This window comes from Agrilus planipennis, unplaced genomic scaffold (assembly GCF_000699045.2).
Source record: "Agrilus planipennis isolate EAB-ADULT unplaced genomic scaffold, Apla_2.0 scaffold248, whole genome shotgun sequence".
NCBI classification, from domain to species: Eukaryota; Metazoa; Arthropoda; class Insecta; order Coleoptera; family Buprestidae; genus Agrilus; species Agrilus planipennis.
Genome location: NW_020438972.1, coordinates 427,791 through 455,691, shown reverse-complemented (window position 1 = coordinate 455,691; position 27,901 = coordinate 427,791). Strand labels below are relative to the sequence as shown.

General features: G+C 31.0%; 6 protein-coding genes and 1 long non-coding RNA gene across 13 annotated transcripts; 5 read left to right on the top strand and 2 right to left on the bottom strand.

Moving 5' to 3' along the window:
* Window positions 1-1,049: 1,049 nt before the first annotated feature.
* LOC108739882 lies at window positions 1,050-4,145 on the bottom strand. The gene is made up of 2 exons (XR_001938240.1): window positions 3,221-4,145; window positions 1,050-1,550 (listed from the first exon to the last, which is right to left on the bottom strand). It is a non-coding gene; the product is annotated as an uncharacterized LOC108739882 (long non-coding RNA).
* A 2,685-nt stretch (window positions 4,146-6,830) lies between these two features.
* Window positions 6,831-11,961, top strand: LOC108739873 (Bardet-Biedl syndrome 1 protein). The gene is made up of 9 exons (XM_018473960.1): window positions 6,831-7,536; window positions 7,855-8,053; window positions 8,111-8,324; window positions 8,973-9,215; window positions 10,140-10,368; window positions 10,555-10,713; window positions 11,104-11,231; window positions 11,366-11,500; window positions 11,742-11,961. The coding sequence occupies exons 1-9, from the start codon at window positions 7,272-7,274 to the stop codon at window positions 11,901-11,903; spliced, it is 1,734 nt and encodes a 577-aa protein (XP_018329462.1). The 5' UTR covers window positions 6,831-7,271; the 3' UTR covers window positions 11,904-11,961.
* A 94-nt stretch (window positions 11,962-12,055) lies between these two features.
* Window positions 12,056-15,853, top strand: LOC108739875 (probable protein phosphatase CG10417). Of its 2 annotated transcripts, none has more exons than XM_018473963.2 (7): window positions 12,056-12,397; window positions 12,455-12,986; window positions 13,331-13,609; window positions 13,664-13,831; window positions 13,892-14,167; window positions 14,236-14,588; window positions 15,071-15,853. In XM_018473963.2, the coding sequence occupies exons 1-7, from the start codon at window positions 12,278-12,280 to the stop codon at window positions 15,257-15,259; spliced, it is 1,917 nt and encodes a 638-aa protein (XP_018329465.1). In that variant the 5' UTR covers window positions 12,056-12,277; the 3' UTR covers window positions 15,260-15,853. The 2 variants fall into 2 exon arrangements, with proteins under 2 accessions (XP_018329465.1, XP_018329466.1); XM_018473964.2 differs by having other exon boundaries at window positions 13,346-13,609; window positions 15,071-15,417.
* Window positions 15,854-16,403: 550 nt separating this feature from the next.
* LOC108739879 (intraflagellar transport protein 20 homolog) lies at window positions 16,404-17,045 on the bottom strand. 3 transcript variants are annotated; one of them, XM_018473969.1, is made up of 3 exons: window positions 16,824-17,045; window positions 16,619-16,773; window positions 16,404-16,549 (listed from the first exon to the last, which is right to left on the bottom strand). In XM_018473969.1, the coding sequence occupies exons 1-3, from the start codon at window positions 16,942-16,944 to the stop codon at window positions 16,436-16,438; spliced, it is 390 nt and encodes a 129-aa protein (XP_018329471.1). In that variant the 5' UTR covers window positions 16,945-17,045; the 3' UTR covers window positions 16,404-16,435. The 3 variants fall into 3 exon arrangements, with proteins under 3 accessions (XP_018329471.1, XP_018329469.1, XP_025831200.1); XM_018473967.1 differs by having other exon boundaries at window positions 16,613-16,773; window positions 16,824-17,022; XM_025975415.1 differs by having other exon boundaries at window positions 16,613-16,773; window positions 16,837-16,921.
* Window positions 17,046-17,252: 207 nt separating this feature from the next.
* On the top strand, window positions 17,253-20,520 carry LOC108739874 (probable protein phosphatase CG10417). 2 transcript variants are annotated; one of them, XM_018473962.2, is made up of 7 exons: window positions 17,253-17,528; window positions 17,702-18,233; window positions 18,291-18,590; window positions 18,646-18,804; window positions 18,884-19,165; window positions 19,235-19,587; window positions 19,834-20,520. In XM_018473962.2, the coding sequence occupies exons 1-7, from the start codon at window positions 17,400-17,402 to the stop codon at window positions 20,035-20,037; spliced, it is 1,959 nt and encodes a 652-aa protein (XP_018329464.1). In that variant the 5' UTR covers window positions 17,253-17,399; the 3' UTR covers window positions 20,038-20,520. The 2 variants fall into 2 exon arrangements, with proteins under 2 accessions (XP_018329464.1, XP_018329463.1); XM_018473961.2 differs by having other exon boundaries at window positions 17,255-17,528; window positions 18,881-19,165.
* A 783-nt stretch (window positions 20,521-21,303) lies between these two features.
* LOC108739880 (acyl-CoA-binding protein homolog 1-like) lies at window positions 21,304-26,392 on the top strand. 3 transcript variants are annotated; one of them, XM_025975418.1, is made up of 5 exons: window positions 21,304-21,329; window positions 21,753-21,773; window positions 24,899-24,915; window positions 25,376-25,490; window positions 26,183-26,392. In XM_025975418.1, the coding sequence occupies exons 3-5, from the start codon at window positions 24,901-24,903 to the stop codon at window positions 26,320-26,322; spliced, it is 270 nt and encodes an 89-aa protein (XP_025831203.1). In that variant the 5' UTR covers window positions 21,304-21,329; window positions 21,753-21,773; window positions 24,899-24,900; the 3' UTR covers window positions 26,323-26,392. The 3 variants fall into 3 exon arrangements, with proteins under 3 accessions (XP_025831203.1, XP_025831202.1, XP_025831201.1); XM_025975417.1 differs by lacking the exon at window positions 21,304-21,329 and having other exon boundaries at window positions 21,679-21,773; XM_025975416.1 differs by lacking the exons at window positions 21,304-21,329; window positions 21,753-21,773 and adding an exon at window positions 23,686-23,719.
* A 195-nt stretch (window positions 26,393-26,587) lies between these two features.
* Window positions 26,588-27,865, top strand: LOC112904693 (protein phosphatase 1G-like). Its single transcript, XM_025975414.1, has 4 exons — window positions 26,588-26,614; window positions 26,955-26,991; window positions 27,068-27,352; window positions 27,422-27,865. Exons 1-4 carry the CDS (start codon window positions 26,588-26,590, stop codon window positions 27,814-27,816), a joined length of 744 nt encoding a protein of 247 aa, XP_025831199.1. The 3' UTR covers window positions 27,817-27,865.
* The last annotated feature ends 36 nt before the right edge of the window (window positions 27,866-27,901 follow it).

Sequence of the window (27,901 nt, the reverse complement as noted above, 5' to 3'; positions counted from 1 at the left end):
AAATTAGAAGAAGTGGCTGATTTTAGATACCTAGGAAGTCAGATAAGTGAGGATGGAAGGAGTAGTAGGGATATAAAGCAGAGGATAGCGCAGGGTCGTGTCGCCTTTAATAAAAAGAAGTCACTTCTATGCTCGCGAACGGTTAATTTAGAAATTCGAAAAAGGTTTTTAAAGGTGTATGTTTGGAGCACGGCATTGCACGGGTGCGAAACATGGACAGTGGGCGCGGCGGAAAAGAAAAGGTTAGAAGTGTTCGAAATGTGGTGTTATAGGTGGATGATGAGGATATTGTGGGTAGAAAAGGTTAGAAATGAAGAGGTATTAGAAAGATTAGGAGAATAGAGGACTCTATGGAAGTTAATAAAAAATTGGCGAGATAGGTTGGTAGGACACCTTCTTAGGCATAAAGGTCTAGTTAGAGACATATTAGAGGCAGAAGCAGGAGTTAGGAGGAGTAGAGGTAGACCTAGATTAGATTACTGTTCGAAAATAGTTAAGGATGTGGGCTGTTCTAGTTTTAGGGAAATGCGAAGTTTAGCTCAGGATAGGAAAGAGTGGAGGTACATGTCCAACCAGTCTTAGACTGACGACCTTATGATTATGATAAATTCACATTAATACATTAATATTTAATATTTTACCGAAGTAAAGAATAGGGAGGGGCTGGATATACACAAACATTTTGTATATTAAAAAAAAAGCGAAATTAATTGATTTCATATGTTTACCTTTTATATTGATAAATCATTTATTAATGCTGATGCAACAGAAACGTGCTTATTAAGCATACAATCTATTAGAGGTTGTTTAACCTTCGAAACATTAATTGTAGTTGTCAATATTCTTCATTCAAAAGTAAAAAATAAAAAGTTAATGGTAAACAAAAAAGTAATTGGCCTCAAATTATATTTCTTGTTTACTATGTGGAAGTTCCTTTTTTTAAGTCCTTTATTACTCCTACAATTATTAATGACGAAATTTTCTTTGTTCAAATTTCTTAATAAACATTCATGCAGTTTTTATAGAAATTTCATAAAACAGTTTTCAACTGAATATAATAATTTATTGCACATTATACATATAAATAACGTCTATGACAAAAATGTATTTATATTCAGTTTGACTACTGTAACTATAACTACCACACGTACTGTCGAGGATCACTTCATCTGGCCTTCACTTTTTCCATATGGTATTAATCTCACCTTGTAAACATACATATGTAATTTTAGTTAAAAAGTTTTAGTTTTTTGTATTTGTACAGCATATTTCAAACCGCATTAGGATTTATAATTACATAACTAAAACGAAAATACAATTAAGCGTCTCGAAACTTTTCTAGCTCGAATATTTTTTTCCTCAATTAAAATACCCATTCATTTAGTTTTGTCGAATTTTTCTCTAACTCGACATTCGAGTGCGGATGTGGCATTTTAAATTGTCTCTGTAATTCGAATTTCCATTAATTTTCTTCGGAAAAATCATCTCCAACGATAATAATGACTCGAATTTTTAGGACTATTGCCACCATTAATTTTCGCAGTGGAAAACTGCAAAAAAGGCGGTTAGGTTACGATCATAATGTTACGGTAACACTAACAAATTTCTTATATTGTCTGACATTGTCATCAAAGATTCGAAAGATTATTAGAAATTATGTATATATCCGAAGTCTTCAAAAAAAAAAAAGTAAAAAGTTTGAAGATAAAGCAGAAATTTTCCCTAACTCAAATTTTGTCTAACTCGAACATGACTGATAGTATTAAGTTAGGGAAAATTAACTGTATCCGTGTTTATTAGGGACAACGTAGCATTTCGAAATGTATTTATTTAGTTAATAGAAGCCCTAAAATACTACAGGAGGAGGAATATGTTTAGTACGTACTTAGATCGTGCACTTATTTTGCTTCTCATCGCATACTTACTTAATCAATATATTGATGGACTTTTCCCTACATAAGGGGGAAAATGCCACAAACAATTTCTTATTATATTCGCTAAAAACCGTATAAATTAATTTTGTTTTTGTATATTTAGAACAAATAAGATTTTAAGGTTTTCGATACGAATACATCTTGGGAAAATTTCATCCAAATAGCTCTAACTTAGTGGAAAATCTAACAAATTTTATACCGGTTATTTTATAAGGAAATAAATTCTACACAAAAGTGTTCCTAGTCAATATTGCATAAGAAAACCAGACTTAAACAATTGCTGGGTACATCAAAAACACACAAATAATGATAATTTTCCAGGTAAATTGACAAAATTATGAAGATATTAGTATTCATTTGGTTGCTATATTTTTTATCCAACTTTTTCTATAAACTTGAACTGAAATTATTTCTGTAAGGAATTCAATCGTTATTCGAGAGTACCAAAGGGTAAAAATCGGTGTATTTCAACACTATTACAAGAATAGAGTTTTTAGGGCTACAAGCAAAAGTTAGCCTCTTTTTTAACGAAATAATCTCAAAACAAACTAGGTACATGATATTTACAAACGGATTTAACTCGAGGGCTGGTTACAAAGGTTTCTTTACAAGGGTAGGCAATTTTTGTGTAACTTTATCTACCTCTCAGAAGATTCGTTCTAAACAAAAAAAGTGACAAAATTGTAGTTTGATATCCATGTGATATGTAAATATTTACATTTGAATAATGCTCTGTTTATCTATCTTAGAAAATTGTTAAATAAAAGCAAAAAAATCTTCGGGATCATATTTTGAGTGAAAGATTTATGTGATCGATTAACGAGGTAGTAATGAGTTAATAACGATTCTTATAAGCAAGTAGCGACATCCTTATGAAGATTTCAAAAATTTGAAATTAGTTCAAATAACGTGCAAGGAAGGGGGGCACCCATGGCGCTCTGTATTCGCACCTGGTTTGACCAAATTTAGAGAGAGTTTAATAACTTACGCAAAAACTCTAAATACATTTAAAAATAGATAGACATCTGTGTAGTACGAATTAAAAGTTTAAATTTCGGTAGAGCGGCAGAACTTTAGTTATTTAAGTGGGTACCGTAATTGGTACACGTTTAATACGTTCCACGATTAGATAAAGAAAATACGTCCGTACATACGGACATTAAAATAGTAAAAAGTTGGTATTTGAATCCTATTGGAACAATGATTTCGTAATAATAAGTATTAAGTGCCTTCCCACGAGAACGAATAAAGTGAATAAACAACTAACAACATTTACAATCACGTACCTTAATAGCAACAGGTAGGATTGTGGGCGCCCATAAAATAGCTCACATTTTCCTAATCGTGATGTCCAACAGTTTTACTTATCCATAAAAACAAACACGGCACCTTTCTGATTGCATTTTAATACTTATCGTTAATTTATCTAACGATATTCTAGTTAGTTTCATTTGCTGCAGTTCGAAGCACTTTACATTATTACCCTAAGTATGCAAGCAGTGAGTCAGTCGCACAATAATAATTTAACTCACAACAGCACGTGTTGACGACAATTCCCTTTTTTTTTATTATTAATAAATAACTTGAACACAGCTCGTTTCGCGCGTTAATATCCAAGAACAACGGACGCATTCCTCGAGTCCACGACAAACTGTCGAGTCTTTTCCTGGTGGGTCACCGAGCCACCTAAAGCTGAGCAGCCTTTCGCTCGTATTCGAGTTAACGACGTTGTTGACGACCGGGGACGCACCGAACGGCGATCAGAATGAATATCGTGCGTTTCTCGAGTTCTTTGAATTCCATTCCTGATTGTGTTGAAGAATAATAACAATTAACGATAAACAGTAAACTACAAAACTATTACAAACAAAAGAAGAGCAATGATACATTTATTTTAAATAAATACACGTATCTGTTTTGATGCGTTATTTTGCCTGTCAGCATGTTTATAATAACGTACTTTCATTTATTGTAGGTACGTAGGTATGTAATTTCGGTTAATAAATGCTTAGTTTTCATGTTCACATCAAGCCGTGTTATTATACGGAGGCTATGAAATTTTATGTTGCAGTTGCCGTTGTTTATCATTAAATTTGTGCACGATTCTGTTTGATAGATAAATTAACTATAAACTAGGTAGCTATACGTTGGAAAACTCGCTAAATCTATATTTATGGAGAAAAACTGAAAGCTCGCGAAGTTAAGTGACCAGGTCTGAACCATGTCTGAATATTTAAAGAACAGTTGAAGCACCTATTTTGCAATTAAACAATATTAGTAATGTTTGCTTCAATTAATAGTTGATACGAAACAGAAAAGAATTTTAAGAAATTTGCAGTTTAAATTTTCGCCATATAAGGAAGCTTTCTATTACGAAAAACCCCCACAACATATATTATGTATTATTTTAGTTTGAACACCTTTAAGGATGTTTGAGAGGTACAATCGGAGACAAGAGAACATAAAATTAGAAATTCGTGATTAATTAGGTTTTGCAGCATATGATGAGGTAAATAAATACTATCTAGGTATACTAAAAAAAAAGTATACGATTTGAGAGAAAATTTGGAATTTGACCAAAAACTTTGAATAAAATAAGAAATAACGAATAATATGGAAAATTTTTAACTGACTTTTGGCAGTGAATATGCCTTGATTTCAACTTCGAAACAAAAAAATATTTAGTTTCAATCTCTATTAATAATGAGCGTAAAACTTTTTAATATGTTTAAATAATAATTAAAACTTTAAAATTGCATTTATTTCAGACAATTATAAATATTATCATTATATTATCAAGTAAAAACGAGATTTTCAGCTAATTTTTCATTTTTTCCTCGATAATCATTTAGTGAATTTGAATAACCTTACGCTAAAGTGATTCTCCAGAGTTCAAGTTACTTATTACCTATAAAAGTTTTCTGGTAGCTTTTTTTCTATCGATAAAAATAAATTTAATCTGTTCGGTTAACGAATCTTCATAAAATAACGTGTAAAATTACAATTTTTTAAAATTTGAATAACTTTTTAACGGTTTAGTGAATCGATTTGTAATTTTTACAGGAGTTTTACAATTGAATGAGGAACGTTCTTCCTTATTTTTATTTGTCTCGTAGCATTTTGACATATATCCCAAACATCCTTAAACCATGAACATTTTTACTAGAAGAAAACTTTGTGCTTGGACAAAATATTTACAAAGGGTGCGCCACACCGTTTTAGACTTTAAGTTAGCCCAAATCAGTCTTCAGTTCCGTACAAGCACAAGTATATTTACAAGCTCAGAAAACTCAAAACGCCTTGAATTCCCTGATAATATTACTATATTACGCACCTGGCCAGGGAAAGTAAAGAATGTCTCAGACCTCATGTTTGTTTCCTTTCTTGGTGCGCATGCTATTTTTCACCACCCTTCCTTCTGGAAGTGAAATTTTCTTTGGTATCTAAATAATTTAGCAGCCACGTTCATCGAGTGAAAGTTCCCGATTTATACAATGTCATTAAATAAAAGTACAACATAATTTTGTAGTAAGCAAAGCTATAATTGGCTTGTGTGAAGTTAAATGTAAATATGTAAACTGCATTCTTCGTAGATCCCTTTCCCTTATCATTTGCTCCTCCAGCCTATTTTTTAATATGACTGTATATGATATATTTTTGGGCAGAAATTTGTTAACGTTTGTAAAGCACAAGCAAATGTAACTGAGTACCAAATCCGATTTCACTGAAAAGTCGAATGTCGATTCAAAAGAAAAAAATAACTTTTTTTGAAACTTTTTGCCAACAATATTCTCGAACTGATTTTAGTGGGATTTACAGCATTCGCCGTAGTTATTTAGGTTCTCACGATCTGAAAACGTCGAGATTTACAAAATCAGTAACTTCTCAATTTTGAAAAATTAGTGATTTTTACAGCGTAAAGTCAAAAAGTACTTTGAAGCCTCATCCATAGTATCTAGTAATACGCCTCCTGGGGTGTTTCCTTATTTAATCAATATATTTTTGTGAAGTTGAATACTTGGGGTTTTAAATTTTACGTTATATTGACTTAATGATAATATTTAAGGTCGACCATTACATAGGTCAGATATTTTACATTGATATTGACATTTGTTGTATAGTTATATATAATATACATTATACATATATCATATAACGTTTAATAAAACAATCGGTTTATTGCCACTTTATGGTTTACGGATTTTTTGTAACATACTACATTCTATCCACAGTGACATTTCTGGATAAAAAGACTATTATAAATAAATCCTCAATAACTAAATTAGTTCTAGCTGTTTAAGCCTTGGGAAGTATAAATAGAAACTAATTTAACATTTTTTAATTATGAAATGGCGATACTTATCATCAGTTATCGCTTTTTGATGTTCCATTCAACACCACAAACGTATCAAATCTGAACGACCCAACTACGAATAAAATCTGTAATTTATACCTCGGTATGTTTATAAAATTACTGTTATTTAAGGATAAAAAGTGTATAAAATTTTGAAAAAGTATAATGTGTAATAAAAGTTTAATGTTTGAATATAGTTAGTTATCATTCAAACGAACTCATTGTTAGACGTTAAAAATAACTTGCAAGGGTCTGCACCTAATGTATATATTTATATTCCCAAATATATTTCTCCATTTACGTAGAGAGAACTTGTAATATACAAGGTGTTTATTTCATCTTCCGTGAATAAATGAACAAACGTAAAAAGAGCTTCAACTTTATAATCTGAATGAGACAAATGCTCTGAAGTTTAGAAATATCTATTGTCTTTGATCAGAGACATATTAGAAGCAGAAACGGGAGGTAGACGTAGATTAGATTACTGTTTACAAATAATTAAGGCTGTGGCATGTTCTAGTGTTAGGGAAATGCGAAGATTACCTCAGGATAGGAAAGAATGGAGGTGCGTATCCAACCAGTTTTAGGACTGACGACCTTATGATGATGATTGTCTTTGATAATAGACGTATCTAAGCGAATTTTTAAGTACGATTTAAGTAGGAAATTTTCTCTAATCGCTTTTGGTTATCCTTACTTCGTTTATTGATTAACAAAGCAGAACTTGAATAAAACGATGAGCCTGTATTTGTTTGTATAATCGTTGTTATAGAAATGGTGTGTCTATGAATGTATACGAAACAGTGCCTACAGAAGGTTTTTAATTTTAATAACATAATAATAGTGGTAATCGTTACAAACACAATTCTCTTAAATAAATTTTCACGTTAACGTTTTACCAATGATAGGAAACACGAGTTCAAATAACTTTAAAGCAAATATTTAAAATAAAGAGATAAAAAGTGAAGGTTCTTTAAATTTTAATGGAATTCCATACCTCAAAATGGCTGGAAGCACATTTGGAACGAAACGCAGGTTTAAAAACATTACCGAGAAACTTAATTTTGGGGGACATTTTTGGGGATGGAGACTACCGCTTAATATTGGTAGATGTAGACTTTGGGCAAGATCTAAAAGCAAATTTGAAAGTGTACAGAGGGACAGGTCTTGTAGCGAATCAGCCCTTACCGGTTCTACCATCGTCTCTTATCAGCTTTTATAATGACTTAACTGAACCTTATTTACCAGGTTTGTACTTCATTTTTTGCTGTGACAATTATTTAGAAAAACCAGGTAATAAACAATACAACAAGTGCAATAGCAATAAAAAAGCATTTATAAAATACATTTGTATTTTGCATTTTGCATTTCGATTCTATTTCGAAACATCATAACAACAATCGTATTCATCACATCTCTGACCTCTGAGGTTAAAATTGTTTAATAATATAATGAACCATCGAAGTGCAATATTTGTCTTACAGCCTTACATTAACAGTTACTTTTTAATGTTGTTTTAATCTACCAGATTAAAGTTTCTGTTCAACTTTTTTTTTACCCTTTCAGTGGTCGGTGTGTCATGCGATACTGACTTCTTAATTTACAAAAACAACAAGCCTTTTTATAAATTTTCCGTACCTTCGTTTCCACTCACAACGACAGAGTCGAATGTCTGGCAACGGTTACCACATGTTACAGACGAATCAGATTACAAGATACTATTAGAAAAACTGCAGTCAGTTTCCTTTTCGACCCTATCTTCAAGGTGGATTCTATCTTAAAATTATTCCGATACGAATTAATTTTCCCGTTACTGTTGTAGATCTCAAAAGTTATTGTCGGTCCCTTTGAATAATATCAAGGAAGAAATTGATAAATATTCTGGCGAAGAACCATCAATTCATCCCTCTATTACTTGTTCCACAACACTAAGGAAAAATTCTGAAGATGATATTGCGGTATCTTGTGCCGTTATTGGAACTGAAAATGGCTATATTTTCATACTAGATCCTTTAACTTTCACTGTTTTGCATAAGGTAACTTATTACTAAAGCCAAACATGGTTAGGGAACCATTTGATATTTTTAAGAGTAGCAAATAAGAGTTCGAGTGTTTTATCCGCTTTAGCTACTAAAGTCGATGAGTAGACAAAACCGAAGGGTAGGGCGGAAGTCCCTCTTCTTCTTCAGCCTCCTTTTTGGAATCGTGGTAACGAATAGAGGAAGTTAAGATGGAAGAAATCAAACAGAAAACAGAATACTATTTTTAAATGGAGAGTAATTCGATGCTCTAACTGTTGATTTGTGATGCATTTAAGTACATTGACAATGGGCTTTTTGAATTTCTAATTTCAATAATCGATTGCACCATTTTTTTTCTGTGTAATAACTTCGAATATTATTATCTTTTCATTTATCTATCACGAGATGTGACCATTTCAATATCGAAATTTTTAAGAGTGAAAAATGTACTTTAAATCCAAATCCGAACCTGGAGCCGTGCTAAAGTCGATATCAAGCACATTTTTTTTGTATCTGTTTATTAAGATTTTTTATTCTACTGCTTTACGAATGAAATTAATAAAAAACAAATTCATTTTGGGGATAATTTACTTAATTAAAACAGATTGAACTGTTTTTAGTATATTCGTTATAATAATATTTGCATTTGATTGGTGGTTTTAGGCCGTTTCCGCAAATATCAAATCAAGTCCTTTTATATTGCAAACTTCTGGCTTGTATGACGTGGAATTTAGAATCCTTGTAATATGTCGAGAAAACCACGTGTGTGTTATTAGAAATGGATGGACCGAAGGAAAAATCTTATTTCGTACAGCAAATGCTATTATTGATGCTGTACACTTGTCGGTTGACAAATCGCTGGTTGTTGCTACAGCAGGGAAGAATTTGTCCTGTTATTCAAAAAAGGTAAAACCAGTTGGACTTAACTTTATTATAGTTTTGAAATTATAAAAATAACATTGCTTTTCGTATGCATTAGATTGGTCTAGAAAAGATCTATGAACAGGTCTGGGCAGAGCCCTCACTAAAAGAGCTTCAAGCCCTAAGCCCAAAACCTTTGCTTGAAGTGCTTTAGTCCTTGAAGTCCCAATAGCATTTTAAAATGTAAGGATTTTGAATTATTTAATATAGTAAATATCTTTTTTGATTCAAATCCCTGAACATTTTGAAAATGCTTCAAGCAGTTCCTAAGCCCTGGTAGCATATTTTCAAGCACAAACCATAGAATTTCACGTTTTTGGACCCCTCCCTCCCTACACTTTCAGCGGCCCCCTAACAAATATTACGTCTTAAAAGGTAGTCTCCACCCCTACAAACGATTTCATGTGATTAAAAATGGCAATGGGATTGATTTTGTGTTGTAAAGAAAAATTTTTAGAACTGCCAAGTTGAGAAAAACATTGAAATAAAATTGATAAGCTGCGAACGTCACATTTCCTTAGATACCCCCTCCCTCTTTGTCATATCTCGTCACGCTAAGCAGTACCCCTCCCTGTCCCTTAGTTGCTAACGTAGGTATTTTATGAACGACCCCTAAATATAAATAATTATCCTTGGAAAAAGTATTTTTTTAAATTTAGTTCAATAAATTACGTATGTAATTAAAAATCAATTATTTTGTGCTTTTTTAAAACATCATTTTTATTTTATAAATTTATTACTATTTTTACTTTCTTGGTGCGCTGTACCCTTAGCGAAAACCTTATTAATTAATGAGAGAATTAAATAATACAAATAAAATTTTCAATTTATAAAATATTTAAAAAAAATTGGTATAAATAATAAACACAACGATTTCATATTCATTTAAAGTTACCTGCTTTGTTTTAGGGAAATAAAATGTGGACAGTAAAAACAATACATGAGATAACGTGTTTATGTTTATTGTCATTGAAATCGTCAAATACTTATTTGGTGGGGGTGGGTATGAGAAATGGTGCGATTCATTTATTTCAAGGTAGACATATCGTTGATTGCATTTCAGCTCCCGATACCCCTTCAGCACTTTTGTTTGGTCAAATGGGTCAAGAAGAACACGTCTTGATTATAATTACTATAGGTAAACAGTATTTTTTCTATTGACAAAATTTTCTACTGTGCTTCTTTAGGGGGTGGTTTATAATTTAATTTCTTGTTTTGTAAATTAATTAAAACGAAAAATTTAAAATATTGAGACTAAACTGTAAGTTAAATTTTAGATGAAAGTATTTTTGTAACAATTATAAATTTGTTTTTAACTTACTAGCTGGTGCTCTTAATTTCAAAATTTTGAAACGTACGGCGAATTTTAATCTTGAAAGTCAAGAAACGTCTGGACCCGTTGTCGAAAATCGGCCCTTACCTCTACCAAAAAGGAGTAAACTGTTTGTGGAACAAGTTATGAGAGAGAAGCAAAACGCTTGTGGTAAGTTTTTCAAACCAACTAATTTTTGCGAGATTTTTTCAGTACTTTACTTGAATATAAAATGTATTAATAGTCTCGGTTAAGGAACTATTAGGTACATATTTTATTTTTTATAAAAACTAGGCAGTTTGGTTTTCTGTTTGAGTCCTTATTTTAGCCGATCGCCGGTTAAGTCCTTTCGTTGTTATTGTAGATCTTTCCTGTTCTCATTAAGTCCAATCAATAGATATTTTTACGCTCTCCTAATTTCAATACAATTTTCTTTTTTTTTTTTCGTTTTCTCTAGTCATACGCAATAGCTTTAGCAATTTTATTTTCCCGAAAGTGATTTAAATTGAAAAAACAATTTTAGAGTACAGTCAAGGTAACTAATTAGGTACTTAATTACAGATATTCATCAACGATTTCAACAAGACCTCATAAAAATGCGTCTCACAGCAGCACGGGCAATGGTACATTTAAAACCAGATGAAAATGCAGCAGGGAACGAAAAAGAATTAGTTAAATTATCAGCTCGTGTATGTGTTTACATTTTTATTGATAAGTACATAAATACACATCTTTTCGGATATTTTAAGCTACTTTTAACTAACAATAACCAATAAGGTTTGTGTTTGCTTTAAAAAGTAACCTTAGTATTAATATTTATTAGGTAACTGGTTTGGGTCCCACATTTACACTTATTTTAAATGTTGAGAATATGAGTAATGAGAAGCCATTATTGGGATTATCAGCAATACTCCATTGCAAAACTTCACTGTACAAACTTTCATCTTATGTTATTAAGGTAAGACTCTTTTTTAATAAAATTTTAGNGTTAAATTCGTTTTGGAAAAATCACGATTTATTTAATTTATTGATATATAAAAAACTATTAATACAAAAGAAATTGTGTGGAGGAGTTGAATTATGTCTTTCTGTTTATATAATATCTAAAAGTTCGGTTCTACATAATTCCTTATAACTATTTACAGTGAATATGGCGTAAATTAAATCATGAGTTTTTTTAATATACAATGCGGTCTTATAAAATGGAAACAAAAGTATTAGAAATAAATGAACCAATAAAAGGTGATAACAGTGACAAAAACAACTTAATAAGAGTGTTTGTTATAAAAAAAGACGGTAATCAACCAGTCATAACAGCATCTATAAACATGCCTGATACTGATTTTCTTGATATACTATAAGAATTATGATTAATAAAATATGTATCCAATTATCTAAATAATACATCCGTTTACCTAATATTTCTTAAAGTAAGGCTATTTTGGTCTTTTCTGTATTTACATCCGTGTATTCATTCTAAACTCCAACAGGGAAATTAATAATTTCAAATTATGGACGATTGGCAGAACTGTTAGGATTGGTACTATGATAGAGGTGCTTGAGGTAACCTTACTTTTTCATAGGCTTAAAAGCACAATAATTTGTAATGCATTATAGAATAATTTAATGTAGAGTAAATATTGTTTAAATTCAGTATTTGGGTCATTTTTCGTAGGCTAGTGCGTGCTTGTGAAAAACAGTGTATTTATTTTGTGAAGTCCTAAAAAGTATAATTATGGGTTTATATTTATCCTATTTATCAGAGCCAATTACCGAAAAAGTATCCAGCGATGAAGCCAATGAAAAATTAGTAGTGGGTTCTAGTTCAATGCAAGGTTGGCGTGAAAATCAAGAAGTAAATAGCATCATAATCAAAATATCTTATTTTGTAACTTTTTCGTTTTCTTTTTAGGATTCTCACAATTGCATTCTCGAATATGATAAGAATACTTCACTATTTGCAGTTTATGATGGACATGGAGGTCATGAAGTTGCAGTGTACACTTCACAAATGCTTCCAGAATTTATTAAAGAAACTGAAGCATATAAAAGTGGAAACATTGAAAAAGCTCTTATTGATGCATTCCTTAATTTTGATGCTACTCTGATTTCACCAGAGGTAATTGATAAGTTAAAAAAAATAGCTGCTGAAAAATTAGAAGCAGAAGAAATAGATGATGATGATGACGATGAAGAGAATGTTTCTCATTTGTATGAAGAAGCATCAATGCCAATAGAACAAGTGATTGAGAAGTACACATCCAAACTATTAAAGACAAAGAAAAAATCCTTAAAAGTGGTTCAAGTTGAAAAAGAAAAAGCAAGTTCCAGCTCAAAGTCTTCTTCAGAAGTATCACCTAGTTCTACATCATCCAAAGATAATGTAGATGAAGCTATTTCAAACAAATGTGAAGTTACCAGTAGCATATGTGAGAAAAACACAGGTTGGTTTAATTGCTTCTTTAACATCTTTAAGAATAATTTTTTATATTCTATTTTATTTATTTATTAATATGTGGACCAAAGTAAATTGTATATAATGATTGTGTTCTACACCATATACATGGATATGAGACTATAAAAAAGAAATATTTTTCATTTATTTAATATAAAACCCGCTTAAATATCTTATCTTTCGGTAAAGTTTTAAAACATAAGTGGTAACTGATGTTCAAATTAATATCCTTATGGTTTAGCAACTGTCAACTAAAAAGAATTAAAATTGACCTGTTTTATGCTCTATTACAAAAGTAACAATATTATTATCATCATGTATATGTATTGATAGATTCTTTCACTCCAGAAACATCTGCAAATACAGTTTCTTCAACTTCTGAAGATAATCAAGACTTAGCAGAGGCTAACAGTGTCAATGAAAATGTTTGCATAAAAGCTGATAGTAGTGCAGAAGAAGGTGAAAAGGAAATAACAGATTCAGAAGCAATAGTTAAATCTAGTCAAATTCAGAATGGAGATATTTCACCCAACAAAGGTAAAAAATCTGCAGAGGACGTAGAAAAAGTTGATAGTTCTTCCCCACAAGAAAATGGCTTTTTATCCACTAAAGGTAATTTAATAATAAATTTGTGTTGTTAAATTGTAAACATTTTCATTATTTTAGGGAAAGGCAAAGCAATTGTAAAAAAGCAACCCATAGGCGATTCCGGAAGACCAAAAAGAACAGCAACCCATTTGTATAATAAACTTCTCACAGATTCTGTTAGCAGTGAATCAGATGATGATGATGACGACGATGATGAAGAAGATAAAACCTTCACAGGTCCTGCTGGTAATGCAAGTTATGAAGTTATTTCCAATAAAATGTTGTATGTGCTCATTTTTTTTTAAGATTCGTCTGATGATGATGACAACGATGTTGTTAACTCCACAGTAGAGACAGAAGACTGTTCTGAAAGTGAAGATGAAGAACAAGATGAAGAAGATGATGGGGATGAAGAAGATCTGGATGAGGAAGAAGAAGATGAAGAAAGCATGGAATTTCAAAAGAACATGAAAGATGAACCTGGATCGGGCAGCGGTTGTACAGCTGTAGTAGCATTACTTCGAGAAAATCGATTATTTGTAGCGAATGCGGGGGATTCTAGGTGTATCGTCTGTCGAAATGGTATGTTTTAAATAAATCATAAAATGTATTGTATGTTTTTGAACTATTGTATCTTATTATCCATAAAGGAAAAGCAGTAGAGATGAGTTTTGACCATAAACCTGAAGACCAGCCTGAAGAGGAACGAATTAAAAAAGCTGGCGGCAAAGTGACTGCAGATGGTCGTGTAAACGGAGGTTTGAATTTGTCTCGAGCACTTGGTGATCACGCATACAAACAAAATAAAGAACTGTCCGATCGTGAGCAAATGATCACAGCTCTACCGGATATCAAAACTTTAACGATTAATCCAGGACAAGATGAGTTTATGGTGTTGGCATGCGATGGCATTTGGAACTCCATGACTAACCAGGAAGTTGTTGATTTTATCAGGAGTCGTATTGAAAAAGGTGAAACAAGAATGTCACGAATATGTGAAGCGGTAAGTCAGTTTTTGTACCATTTAAACTATTTAATGCCGTAAAAGGTAGAGGTAAACGGGAGGTGCAGTAATTTTAAGAGTTAACAATTTGGTCGTTTTTAGAAAATGTGTGTATTATATTTTAACGCTTTTCAATCTTTAAAATACATTCATTTAACGAATATCGGTAATGCAATTGTCAAATAATACTAGGTTCAATTATTTATTTGGCTGTAATATTCGATATAAATTAAGAAATGATCGTTCTGTGGTAGTACGTACATTCAAAAATTAATAAATTATTGAAAGTTCCATGAAAAAACATTTTCAAAAGTAGAAGAAAAATGTCGAATATTTTAATTAATAGTATTGTAAATTGCACGATTTTTGATTTTCCTTATTACGAACCTCAATTAAATTCAGTTACTCCTTTCTTATACTAATCATATGTATTTAATCACAAATATGATTAAACATTAATTAAAAATTCACTTTTCGTCTAGATGTTTGATTCTTGTTTGGCGCCAAATACAATGAACGATGGCACCGGTTGCGATAATATGACTGCTATAATTGTTCAATTTAAAAACAGTTCAAAAAAGCGTACGGCTCCGGAAGACGACATTCAATCAACAGAGTCCACTAAAAGAGCTAAGACTGACACAGAAGGAGAATGTGCCCCTTCCATGTAATATTTTTCAATTCCATACGTTTTTCTTATTTTTCATTTGGCCAAGAATGTATTTATCTTCAGCAGAGGCCAATTGTTTACACTAATTGAACATAAATTTGAAGATAATTTAAAAAGATGGTATAAGTTGCGAATTTGAACTGGTAAAAGATGAAGTCAAAAATGAATTAATTCAGTTTCTAATTTTAGTACTTGACAAGAAAGACAGTATATTTTATTACAAAAAGTGTAGTAGTGGTGCCTTCATTTTTTACAATATGTATTGTTAATAGGATTTATAAAATAAATTTCTAAGAGACCAGTGAAATTAATTAACAAATAGTCAGGTAGCAATTATGCAGTATGTAAATGCTTTCAAGGTAGCTATTACTTGTAAATAATTACATTTGCTTAATTGTATATTTTTACTCAAGTTCTTTTAATTTGAAAATGCAGTAATTATGTACAATAAATAGCTATACATAGTTTATAAAATTAATTTTTATGCAACTATTTTTTAACTAGTTTATGTTTTTGTGTGTTTATAAGTCCACTGTAGTTTAATAATTTGTAAAATATGAAAGTATTTTTTAATACATTGTCTTACCTGAAAACGATGGTTTATATAAACTTTTATAAAAGTTGATGATTAGGAAGGCACATCTTTTATTTTACTAAAGTTATAAGACGATTGAAAGAAATAAAGTAAAATAAGACTGGTTGGACACGCACCTTCCCTCCTTACAATCTTAAGCCAATCATCGTATTTCCGGAATGCTGGAACCGAATCTTCCTTTGCTTCTCTTTATTCTTGTTTCTAGTTGTAATATGTCTCTAGCCCTTCATGTCTCATTATGTATCCTACAGTCCTATTTTTCCTTTCCCTTATTGGCTTCAACTCTACTCCAATACCTCTAAATTTTTAACCTTTTCTATCCATGATATTTTCATCATCTCATACCAAATGCTTGTAACTTTTCCCGTCCCTGGTTCAGACCCATACAAAGAGTGCTTCAAGCACTTACGTTTAGTAATCTTTTTGGAATATTGAAATTAACCATTCGCGAGCACAGAAGTAATTTCTTTTTGCTAAAAGCGGGGTATCTGACTTCCTGATTATCGAAAATCGTTTTAAATGGGAGATATAAAATATAAAACAAATATAATGACCGTATAAACATTATTATTATAACATTAACTACATTTGACTTAAGTTATTTATTACTTCGTTTTGTTCCATTTCGATCTTCTGCAATGAAGCAAGTTGGGTTTTTAAATTTTCTAGTTCAATCCCCTGCTCTGCAATTTGAACCTAAAAACATTATGTATTACGGTTTTCATTAAATAGGTCACTGTTAAATAGAGGCTATTATACTCTAACTTGTAATTGCTGCTTCAAAGTTTCCTTCTCCTTGGTCATATTTTGTAAGACATTCTTGACGCCAATGGTACTCATTTTTTCCTTTTCAACTTCTTTAGCTAGTTTTTGTGATATACCAATAAGCATTCCGGATAGTCTTTCGAATTCTTCAATTTCTTAAAAAATATGTGTAAAATAAAATATTTATTCAAAGAAACTGAAATACTTTCAAAATATACGTCGCATTCCTGTTGCAATTCTGTAGAACTTTTTGATACGCTTGGTTCTAATATACATATTTTATCAACGTCGTCAAAGTATATTCCTGATTTTGCCAAATAATCCATATAAAATACTGGAATAACAAATCGTATTTTTTCTGTATGGCAAATTCATCAATTTTTTGATTAGAAGGTATTCATTGACATTTCCATGGAAACCAAGATGCTTTTATTTGTAATTAACATAAAAATGGCGGTATTGACGAATAACACAAAACTCTTAAAAGTTGTAAATGTGTTGCTTTTATATGTAAATTTATTTAAATTCAGAGAATAATTGTTAAGTTAGGTTCGGAAAAACTTTGCGTTTATTTAAATTACCCGCCCTATTGAATTTTTGGCGCGCTATAAGCGCCTCTATTGACCAATCTGTTGTCAAACAATTGTAGGAAAAAGCATGAACACCGAGTAAACAGTAAACGAAGATTAAACCTACCTATTTACTAAAAAATCAGAATTAATTTATTGTCTACCTTTTTTAAAAGGTTTTTTCCACATTACTAGCAGCATTAGTGGTAACTATGGGTTTGTGTGGTTCTTATTTAACGTATTTATCGAAACCGGTGACTGAAAAGATTTCAAGTGACGAAGCAAACGAGAAAATTAAATGTGGGGCAAGTTCAATGCAAGGCTGGCGCGAAAGTCAAGAGGTGAGTAAATTTAACAAATAATGTTCAAAAAATCTTAAGGTATATTTGCAAATTACACTAAAGCGTTTAGTAAAACTCAAGCACTTAAAGTCAATGTGCATCATCTGATGGTTACTCTTTTGATGTTTCCATCTGTTTTGAGTGTGTATAACAATATCTTCACCTTTTTTTAGGATGCACATAATTGCATATTAGACTACGATACAAATACATCATTTTTTGCTGTTTACGACGGACATGGAGGGCATGAAGTTGCTTCATACACTTCTCTAAAACTGCCACAATATATTAAAGAAACAGAAGCATATAAAAAAGGCAAATTTGAAGAGGCCCTTATTGATGCTTTTCTTGACTTTGATGCTACATTAACCCTCCCAGAAGTTATAGATGAATTAAAGAAAATTTCTGATGAAAGGAAGGTACAGAGAGATGATGATGAGGAAGAGGAAGATGTTTCTAGTCTATATGAAGAGGCAAGCATGCCTATAGAAAAGGTGATAGAAAGATACACAGCAAAACTGCTAGGAGCAAAAGCCAAACCTGCAAAAGAAGGCTGTGATGAGAAATTAAAAAAAGATAAGTGTTCTACTTTAATTAAAGAAAATTGCAGCTCTTCAAGTGATCCAACAAGCAGTTCGATTTCTAAGGAAAATTGTGATCCTCAAATAAACGAAGTAAATATCGATGAAAGTGTTAAAAAGCCAGGTAGTGAGTCACTATTTTGTAATTTATATTGTCTATATGTATTGTGTATATTTAAAGATTCTTCAAACTCGTCATCTGTAAACACGGTTTCTTCGACAACTACATCAAATGATATTGTTGGTTCATCTGAAAAATTATGTTTAATCACAAAAATTGCTTCTGATTCTACTCAAAATGAATGCTCTACATCAAATGGGGATCTTGAAGATGAAGCAACTAAATCTGAGGCTACAGCAATTGATGGCTCTCTCTTGAATGGTGGAGTTTCACAAACTGAAAACAACAAAGAAAAAGAAGAACAATCTGAAAAGGTGGGCAGTTCTACCTCACAAGAAAACGGATGTATGTCTAAGAAAGGTAAAAACTCGTTGAAGTTCTAGAAGATTTAATAAAAATTTTGTTTTTTATTAAGATAAAACTAAAATGCCAATAAAAGAAGAAAATGATGATAAATGCAGCATTCGAACAAGGCCGAAGAGGGAAGCAGCCACCAAGGTGTATAATGAACTTTTGAATGAGTCAGAGAGTGATTCTGAAGATGAGGAAGATAAAACATTCTTAGGATCATTAGGTATTACTTATATTATTTTAATAAGTTTAAAATTGTGTGGTATTAATATGTATTTCTGTTTGTATTTGAATACTAGAAGAATCATCCAGTGAAGAAGACGAAATTGTAAATTCTACTGTTGAAGCAGAAAATGAAGAAGATGAGGAAGACGCAGAAGACGACGATATGGACAATGATGATGAAGATGATGAAGAGGATTTTGAAGAAGAAGAAGAGGATGAAGAAAGCATGGAATTCCAAAAAAATATGAAAGATGAGCCCGGATCAGGAAGCGGGTGTACAGCTGTGGTAGCTTTGTTACGAGAAAATCAGTTGTTTGTTGCAAATGCAGGGGATTCAAGGTGTATCGTCTGTCGAAGCGGTAAATCTATATATATATATATATCGCTATTTGAATATATTTCAATTATTTCTTTTGTTTTTTCTATAGGAAAAGCAGTTGAAATGAGTTTTGACCATAAACCCGAAGACCAGCCTGAAGAGGAACGAATTAAAAAAGCTGGAGGTAAAGTAACTGCAGATGGTCGTGTGAACGGAGGTTTAAATTTATCTCGAGCCCTTGGTGATCACGCCTACAAACAAAACAAAGAACTTTCGAGTCGGGAGCAGATGATCACAGCCTTGCCTGATGTTCGAACTCTGACAATTAAACCAGGAGAAGATGAGTTTATGGTGCTGGCGTGTGATGGCATTTGGAATTCATTATCGAATCAGGAAGTTGTCGATTTTGTCAAAAATCGCATAGAAAAGGGAGAGACAAGTATGTCGCGGATATGCGAAGAGGTAAGGCAGTTTTTAAAGTAACATAGAAAAGGAAAAATAAGTATAAAAGCGATTTTGGTTATCTCTAAGTTTAATTTATTTTATAATTTCGGTAGTCAATGAACAAGAACCATTTTTAATTTTACTAAAGTTATTTTTACATAAAAATAAATTTAAATCTGGCGTATTAGTAAGTATATGCTTATTTGATAATTTCAATTAATTGGAATTCTATACCAATAAAGAAGTTTTCGTTATTGTTTGCAGATGTTTGATACATGTTTAGCACCAAACACTAAGAACGATGGCACTGGTTGCGACAATATGACTGCTATCATTGTCCAGTTTAAATTAAATACAAATACAAATAAGCGTTCAGCGCCAGATGACGATAATGTCAATGCGGAATCAACAGAAAATATAAAAAGAGTTAAGACTGAAGACGACAAGGAATGTACGACATCGTCCTAAAATATCTCATATTAATAAAGTATCCTTAAATATTGATGGTGAAAGTGAACCGTTAAATTCGTTTTGGAAAAATCACGATTTATTTAATTTATTGATATATAAAAAACTATTAATACAAAAGAAATTGTGTGGAGGAGTTGAATTATGTCTTTCTGTTTATATAATATCTAAAAGTTCGGTTCTACATAATTCCTTATAACTATTTACAGTGAATATGGCGTAAATTAAATCATGAGTTTTTTTAATATACAATGCGGTAGCGGTGCCTTTAGTTATTACAACGCTGAGTGTAAATAAAATAGCGATCAAATCATTTTTTACGATTTCTTTATTATTTTTGTCGTAACGATAGCATTACATTTTTTTCAGTGTGAATGAAGAACTGTCAGGATAGTTGTAGTTGTGTTTGAAACTGCAAACTGTATTGTGTAGTATTGAGTACAGTGTTATGTATTTCATTTAATAAAGTCATTTTTGTAATCATTAAGTTCAGTTTTTACGTTATATTTTCTTTGTTATTTAATTATATAATTTAAGAAAATAGTAAACAGTTTCTGTAATATTCAAGATCGAAGCCAAATAAGTTATGTAAACGGTCTAGTAAAAGTTTTACAAACCAAATAGTGTAGACAATATTTAAGAAATGCAAAATATTTTAGTATATGTTTATTTACAACAAACAATTGTAATAAGAAGTTTCATTTATGCTGATTTGTATAAGGGGTATTTAAAAAAAATCCTTTGGTGTAATGTTGGCTGCATAAGTGTAAGGTAATTGTGACTATAAAATTGGGTTTAGAGTTTAGACAAAGGTGTACGAGGTGAAACAGTTTGCATTTATTACTGCTCAAGGAATAAAATAATTGCTTCTTTCCTTTATATGTATAGTAAGTAATAACATTTAGATTAAGATTAATTACAAATCGTTGTGGTGTTTTTATATGTTTAACGGGTTGCATGTACGATGCAAATTTATCTGAAAATGTTGATTGTAATCATTTTAATGTTAACACATCAAAATAATATCCCCTACATATCATAATTACTTATAAATTAAAAACTTTAACACAAAAGTTTAACATTCTAAATTAACCACTAGCAAGTACTTGGGCATATATCTATGACACAGTCTATGGTATGAATTTATGAACCTATGGCTATGGGTGTCTATCTTCTGTCTATGGTTTGAAGGATGAAAATATAATATGTATCAAGTATGTCTAAAACAGTATGAAATTATTAGTGTAGGCCGACTAGTGTTGGTGGTTGGTTGTATCATTTGTGCTGTACATATTAGAGGGAAGCAGCCACCAAGGTGTATAATGAACTTTTGAATGAGTCAGAGAGTGATTCTGAAGATGAGGAAGATAAAACATTCTTAGGATCATTAGGTATTACTTATATTATTTTAATAAGTTTAAAATTGTGTGGTATTAATATGTATTTCTGTTTGTATTTGAATACTAGAAGAATCATCCAGTGAAGAAGACGAAATTGTAAATTCTACTGTTGTCCTGATTATCGAAAATCGTTTTAAATGGGAGATATAAAATATAAAACAAATATAATGACCGTATAAACATTATTATTATAACATTAACTACATTNTTGAAGGATGAAAATATAATATGTATCAAGTATGTCTAAAACAGTATGAAATTATTAGTGTAGGACGACTAGTGTTGGTGGTTGGTTGTATCATTTGTGCTGTACATATTATTACTACTAATATTACAGTAAGTTTTTATTAGTTTTATTTACTATATAGTTATTGTCGGCTTATCATTATTATGTTGTTATGGTAAATGAAAATAGGAAGGTAATTCAAAAAATGTTATGGATTTAATTTATTTTACTTTTGTGCGGTATTTCTCAGATAGTAATTTATAAATACAAGAATTATTCCAAAACTAATTGTAAGAGTAAAAGGACTAATTTCATTGTAAGTAAATTTTACTTACGCTATGACTGTCGCATTTTTTTGATGATTGAGGATAAAAGAAAATTAAACATCAACGGGTATAGATACATATAAAAGATTTTCCCCCAAATGTTTTGAAGGTGTTAAATTAATGTGTATAATAGATACATTTTAAAACTGGGTGGATATTTTGAAAATTACAACGGATTTGATAAGAGTGTGTGCAAAAATGATTGGCGAATGAAGGCATTTTGCATTTTAACTGAACGTACCTTTGTTGTTAACATCTGTATATTATCAATAAAATACGTACCTATACGTACAATATATATATGATGAGCAATCTAGTAATAATTGTATTGTATTGTATTGTACAGAGGTAAAGTTTTTGTAAATTTACAAGTTTGAATATAGGAGGTAATCTCCAAAACTACTCATTCTCATTCATTTTTTGAATGGATTCAGAGCGGATTTGGCCTGTATATTAAAATGCAAGAGCTTTTCGTGGAAACCAATATTTAGCATCGCAAGTCGACGAAGTGCTCTCTTAGAAATCAGTTTGTGATTGTAATAGTCATATATTATCAATTTGTGAATTAACTTTAGCATATTTATATAGATTTATATATAAATACCGTCCAGGATTTTTTACAGTTCTTTTTAAGTATGTCTGTACAGTTTTTTATAGAAAGAATTCAAATATCTCGATACTGTTGTTAGGGCAGTATTCGTAAGAAACGCATTCTTTCTACTGTGTTTTTGTTGACACGTTGCAAAATTGTCTTCGACGGAAATTCGTTTTTTTTATCAAAATAATATATAGTCTACATCCCCCCTGAAAGTCCATTGTAAATATTGGTGAAAGAATTTTTGAAATCTGATGAGTATTTTTGGAGATTACCTCTTACATCCAAACTTACAAACTTACAAAAACTTTACGTCTTTGTAATATAAGTGTAGATTACAAAAAATAACTGGCTTCCATAAATATATGGATGGTGGTACGTAGTAAAAGCAGTTCTAATAAAATTTTCTTCACATATGAATCTCATCGCACAATAAGATTAGACGGTGTTATTATGTTAAACATTTTGACAAAATAGTTGTGCTACTTTCCTTTTGTTTTTTGAAAATGTTTTTATTTGCTTTGTTTTATCCGTTTGTTTGACAAAATTTAAAGCACTTTTCATTTTATAAATGTTATTGTTCTTATTGTTCTAGGAAAGTTAATGCTTTGAAAAGTGGGCATTATGCGCATAAAATTATACAAATTAAGTCGCACTGTACGTACATTATCCTTGTTGCAATCGTTGAATTTCAAATGATTTATCATACAAATATGCTAAAATTAACATTATTTTATTTTGACCCTTCGTCCTACGATAATACGTATATATGCATCATCCTTCTATCTGCTAATCTTCTGACATCACGGGATCGTTGTTTAATTAGATTCATAAGGTATCTTATTATAAAAAACGCAAAATATATCTGAAAAAAAATATAAGTTGAATACCTGTCATTCATCATTCATCTTTTCGTAATCCTTGAAACGAAAAATCAACAGTTTAATTTTTTTGCTGCAATCAAACATCGTAAACAAATAGATACATCAAACTGCAATCGTTAGATATTTGAGAGATAAAATAAAATCCTTGATAGATACCTAGAAACCAGTTATTTCTTATTTTAGAAATGTTGAATATTTACCTACTTTAACAAGTTATTTGTTTGTTTTTACTATGAAATTCGACAAAAAAGGTACATATTAAAAAAGTAATTCTTGTAAGTGACTGTAAAGTAATTCTCGAAAGTGACTGTAGACTGTTGATCGAATCAATTGTCTTAAACCTTCGATTAAGTTAACTAAATATAAAAAAACGTTTAATTTAGAATAAATTTTAATAGTGTATAGAGAAATTGAGAGAAAAACCTTCCTGTTACATATTTAGGTATTTAGGTAAAGATTCGTTATTTATTTTTATTTAATATTTAAAAAATGTTTTTTCTTGATAATTGCTAATATTAAAACGTGTCGATAATCTGATTGTAGTAAATTAATTTTTAGTTTTACACAATGTTTTAGAAAGACTTGTCAATGAGTTGTACTTCTTTAATTTTATTCAATTAGATTTGATTTCGTAAAGAAATAAAAAGTAGTACGTGATGAGATTGGTAATTAGAAAGTGACAAAATAATAAGCTTTAGATGATGATGAATTTAACTGATGACCTGTTTAAATCTTCATTAATTAACACATGCACTTTTTACTGCTTGCACAACCTTCTAATAATTTAACTTATTATTTTTGATATTTCACAAATTAGTTTCGTTTATGCTATGTATTAAATCACGATTTTTTGAAAACAAAATACGTTTCATTACGGCGTCATTCAATTGATAAAATTATTACTAATAATAATAATTAATAATAATAGTATAAAATTCATCTCCATAAGTTGGGCTGTCGAACGTGTGTCTATTTTATTTTATACCTACATTTGGAGAAAATGTTTTCTCTTTCATTAGGTCATGAAAATGGAATAAAAAAAAAAAGAAATGCACTTAATGATAAAGTAGTGTTTACAAATGTTTAGAGAGTGTTTCAAAATTATCTTTCTTGACGTGTGCGTGATATGATGTAATTTATTTTTTTTTTATCATATTTCGATTTGCGTACCTATATATCATTTTTGATTGTATAGAAATGATATATTAAGTAAGCACACAGATAATGTTTATTTTTCCCTTTATATCTATACATATTATGACATAAATTTACATATATTTATAAGCAGGTATGTCTTTTTTGGCTATTTATAATTTGTTATTTCTTCAGTTTGGTATAGGTTAGCTATTCCAATATCAAGTAAATTAACTTAAATTCAGTTTTATTTAAAATAATATTATTTTTAACTTTCAACTTGTTCTTCTTTTCAGAAATGTCCTTGGACGAGGTGAGTTTTTATCATCTATCTTTTACGTTAATATGTAAACATGCTCAAGTAATTACCTACTGAAAAACTTGTTTTTAATGTAATTAAGTCCAGTGGATTACTTACTTAAAGGACTTTTTGACGTCTTTCTTGCGTTTTCTTTTTGTAATTTTAAATCAAAAAATTGCAAAATTGACGGCACACCTACGTACTAATTAATAATAATTAAAAAAACAATTCGATCTTATCGAAATTACCTATGTAGGTCAAAATTGGCTGATAGTGTACAAATAAATTTAAATTAAGTGAATAGACCATTATCAGTGTGAATAAGTAAGTGGTGACTTTGTTGTATCTAACTTTTTGTTTCCTTTTTTTTTTTTGATGATATAATTATGCGTGGGGGCGTTCCACGCATAATGTACCAAAGGGTGCTAATGAATAAGATTAATACATGTAATAAGGGCATTAATTATTACAGAAATTTAACAAAGCTGCCGAAGATGTTAAGAACTTGAAGACTAAGCCGACAAATGACGATCTTTTAGAAATTTATGCCCTGTTTAAGCAGGCGACGGTTGGTGATAACAGTACCGGTTAGTATAATCATTTGAAATAATAATACTTTTTTCGTAAACAGTTGTATCCAGGGGCGCAACAAGGGGGGGTCCGCGGGTGCCTGAGCACCCACTCGATTGGGTTGGCCACCCAGTCAATTCCAGTCGATTCAAATAATCAATTCCAGTCGATTCAGATAATAACCCAACATGAAAGTTCGGTTCAAATAGTTCAAGCTCGTAAATGAGCAGCCAAACTCGATCTTTTCAAGTATAAGAAATTCAATACATTGGTGACCTTTTTTTTTCAGTCATTTATAGTATTATGATGAGAGCACCCAGTCAAACTGTAACGTTGTTGCGCCCCTGGTTGTATCTGTTTCGTAATGCCTACAAAATGCTCATTTGATAATTAAAAAAAGCAAAATGTGGACCCAAAACTAGAGTTAAAATGAGCAATTACGTAAATTGACTTTGTAAATAACCATACACTAAGGTTTCCCATTGTGTTAAAATTGTCGATAATGACTTATTGTTCAATATCAATTCTTTTTTGATAAAAAATACAATTGTCACATACATTTTTTTTATCGGACCATAACGCGTATTGGAAATGAAGGAAACCAAATATTATTCCCACTCTAAAGTTTGGGCATTTCTTTAATTATACACATATTAAAATTGTGTTGTATACTTACTGCTTTACAATTGATTTAATGTTGTGTTTTTAGATAAGCCAGGAATGTTGGATTTGAAAGGAAAAGCAAAATGGGAGGCCTGGAATGGTAAAAAAGGTCTAGCGCAAGCATCAGCCAAAGAGCAGTACATTGCCAAAGTAGACCAATTAATCCAGTCCATTGGCCTTCAATAAAATTTTAAATTTTAATTTTTTATTTTCTCGTTTTGTTACCGTTTTGGAAATAATAAAGACATAATACATGTTTTTTTTTAATTCGGTACAGGTACACCTATTTTTAATTTGCCTGTATTGATCATTTTCTAATTAAATATCAATCTGACTTTTTTATTGTAATTTTAATTCAGTCTTTAAAATTATATACCATGTAGTAAATAATTAACTGGAAATCGCGTGTGGTCGATATTCAGCCAATATATTTTACCTAACATAAAAAAAAATGTTTAATCAGTCGGGCATCGAATCCGTCAAGTGACTGGCGAGCATTAATTATAAATTATTAGCTAATTTCAATTAAAATTTATCTGCCTTAATGCTAACATACACTAACAATTTTTATTTTGTTCCCCTCTGTTTATATTGCACTAGAAAATCATCTTTTTGTTGTAGATCTCTTTACATTACATGTAAGGGAACGTACCCAAGTACGTGACCCGGCAGGGGGGTGGGGTCTTTGAAAGAGCCACGTTGGTCACGGGGTAGGGGCTCAGGTTTACAGTATGAAGTCAATATCCTCTAGGGAAATCTCACACTTTTTCGAGCTGCATTCAAAACTTTTTATTTGCAAAAAGTGATTTAAAAATTAGACGAAGGGTAGTCTTGAAACATTCTTAGGATCATTAGGTATTACTTATATTATTTTAATAAGTTTAAAATTGTGTGGTATTAATATGTATTTCTGTTTGTATTTGAATACTAGAAGAATCATCCAGTGAAGAAGACGAAATTGTAAATTCTACTGTTGAAGCAGAAAATGAAGAAGATGAGGAAGACGCAGAAGACGACGATATGGACAATGATGATGAAGATGATGAAGAGGATTTTGAAGAAGAAGAAGAGGATGAAGAAAGCATGGAATTCCAAAAAAATATGAAAGATGAGCCCGGATCAGGAAGCGGGTGTACAGCTGTGGTAGCTTTGTTACGAGAAAATCAGTTGTTTGTTGCAAATGCAGGGGATTCAAGGTGTATCGTCTGTCGAAGCGGTAAATCTATATATATATATATATCGCTATTTGAATATATTTCAATTATTTCTTTTGTTTTTTCTATAGGAAAAGCAGTTGAAATGAGTTTTGACCATAAACCCGAAGACCAGCCTGAAGAGGAACGAATTAAAAAAGCTGGCGGCAAAGTGACTGCAGATGGTCGTGTAAACGGAGGTTTGAATTTGTCTCGAGCACTTGGTGATCACGCATACAAACAAAATAAAGAACTGTCCGATCGTGAGCAAATGATCACAGCTCTACCGGATATCAAAACTTTAACGATTAATCCAGGACAAGATGAGTTTATGGTGTTGGCATGCGATGGCATTTGGAACTCCATGACTAACCAGGAAGTTGTTGATTTTATCAGGAGTCGTATTGAAAAAGGTGAAACAAGAATGTCACGAATATGTGAAGCGGTAAGTCAGTTTTTGTACCATTTAAACTATTTAATGCCGTAAAAGGTAGAGGTAAACGGGAGGTGCAGTAATTTTAAGAGTTAACAATTTGGTCGTTTTTAGAAAATGTGTGTATTATATTTTAACG

Coding starts and splice junctions, on each gene's coding strand:
- LOC108739873 (XM_018473960.1), top strand. CDS start 7,272: ATGGAATTCCATACCTCAAAATGGCTGGAAGCACATTTGGAACGAAAC. Junction 7,537..7,854: donor AACTGAACCTTATTTACCAG/GTTTGTACTTCA, acceptor TTACCCTTTCAG/TGGTCGGTGTGTCATGCGAT. Junction 8,054..8,110: donor TTTTCGACCCTATCTTCAAG/GTGGATTCTATC, acceptor TTACTGTTGTAG/ATCTCAAAAGTTATTGTCGG.
- LOC108739875 (XM_018473963.2), top strand. CDS start 12,278: ATGGGTTTATATTTATCCTATTTATCAGAGCCAATTACCGAAAAAGTA. Junction 13,832..13,891: donor AACCTTCACAGGTCCTGCTG/GTAATGCAAGTT, acceptor TTTTTTTTTAAG/ATTCGTCTGATGATGATGAC. Junction 14,589..15,070: donor TGTCACGAATATGTGAAGCG/GTAAGTCAGTTT, acceptor CTTTTCGTCTAG/ATGTTTGATTCTTGTTTGGC.
- LOC108739879 (XM_018473967.1), bottom strand. CDS start 16,944: ATGGATTATTTGGCAAAATCAGGAATATACTTTGACGACGTTGATAAA. Junction 16,774..16,823: donor ATGCGACGTATATTTTGAAA/GTATTTCAGTTT, acceptor ATATTTTTTAAG/AAATTGAAGAATTCGAAAGA. Junction 16,550..16,612: donor AGCAGCAATTACAAGTTAGA/GTATAATAGCCT, acceptor TAATGTTTTTAG/GTTCAAATTGCAGAGCAGGG.
- LOC108739874 (XM_018473961.2), top strand. CDS start 17,400: ATGGGTTTGTGTGGTTCTTATTTAACGTATTTATCGAAACCGGTGACT. Junction 18,805..18,880: donor AACATTCTTAGGATCATTAG/GTATTACTTATA, acceptor TTTGAATACTAG/AAGAATCATCCAGTGAAGAA. Junction 19,588..19,833: donor TGTCGCGGATATGCGAAGAG/GTAAGGCAGTTT, acceptor TATTGTTTGCAG/ATGTTTGATACATGTTTAGC.
- LOC108739880 (XM_025975416.1), top strand. Junction 25,491..26,182: donor GGTTGGTGATAACAGTACCG/GTTAGTATAATC, acceptor TTGTGTTTTTAG/ATAAGCCAGGAATGTTGGAT.
- LOC112904693 (XM_025975414.1), top strand. CDS start 26,588: ATGTTTAATCAGTCGGGCATCGAATCC. Junction 26,992..27,067: donor AACATTCTTAGGATCATTAG/GTATTACTTATA, acceptor TTTGAATACTAG/AAGAATCATCCAGTGAAGAA. Junction 27,353..27,421: donor GTGTATCGTCTGTCGAAGCG/GTAAATCTATAT, acceptor TTTTTTCTATAG/GAAAAGCAGTTGAAATGAGT.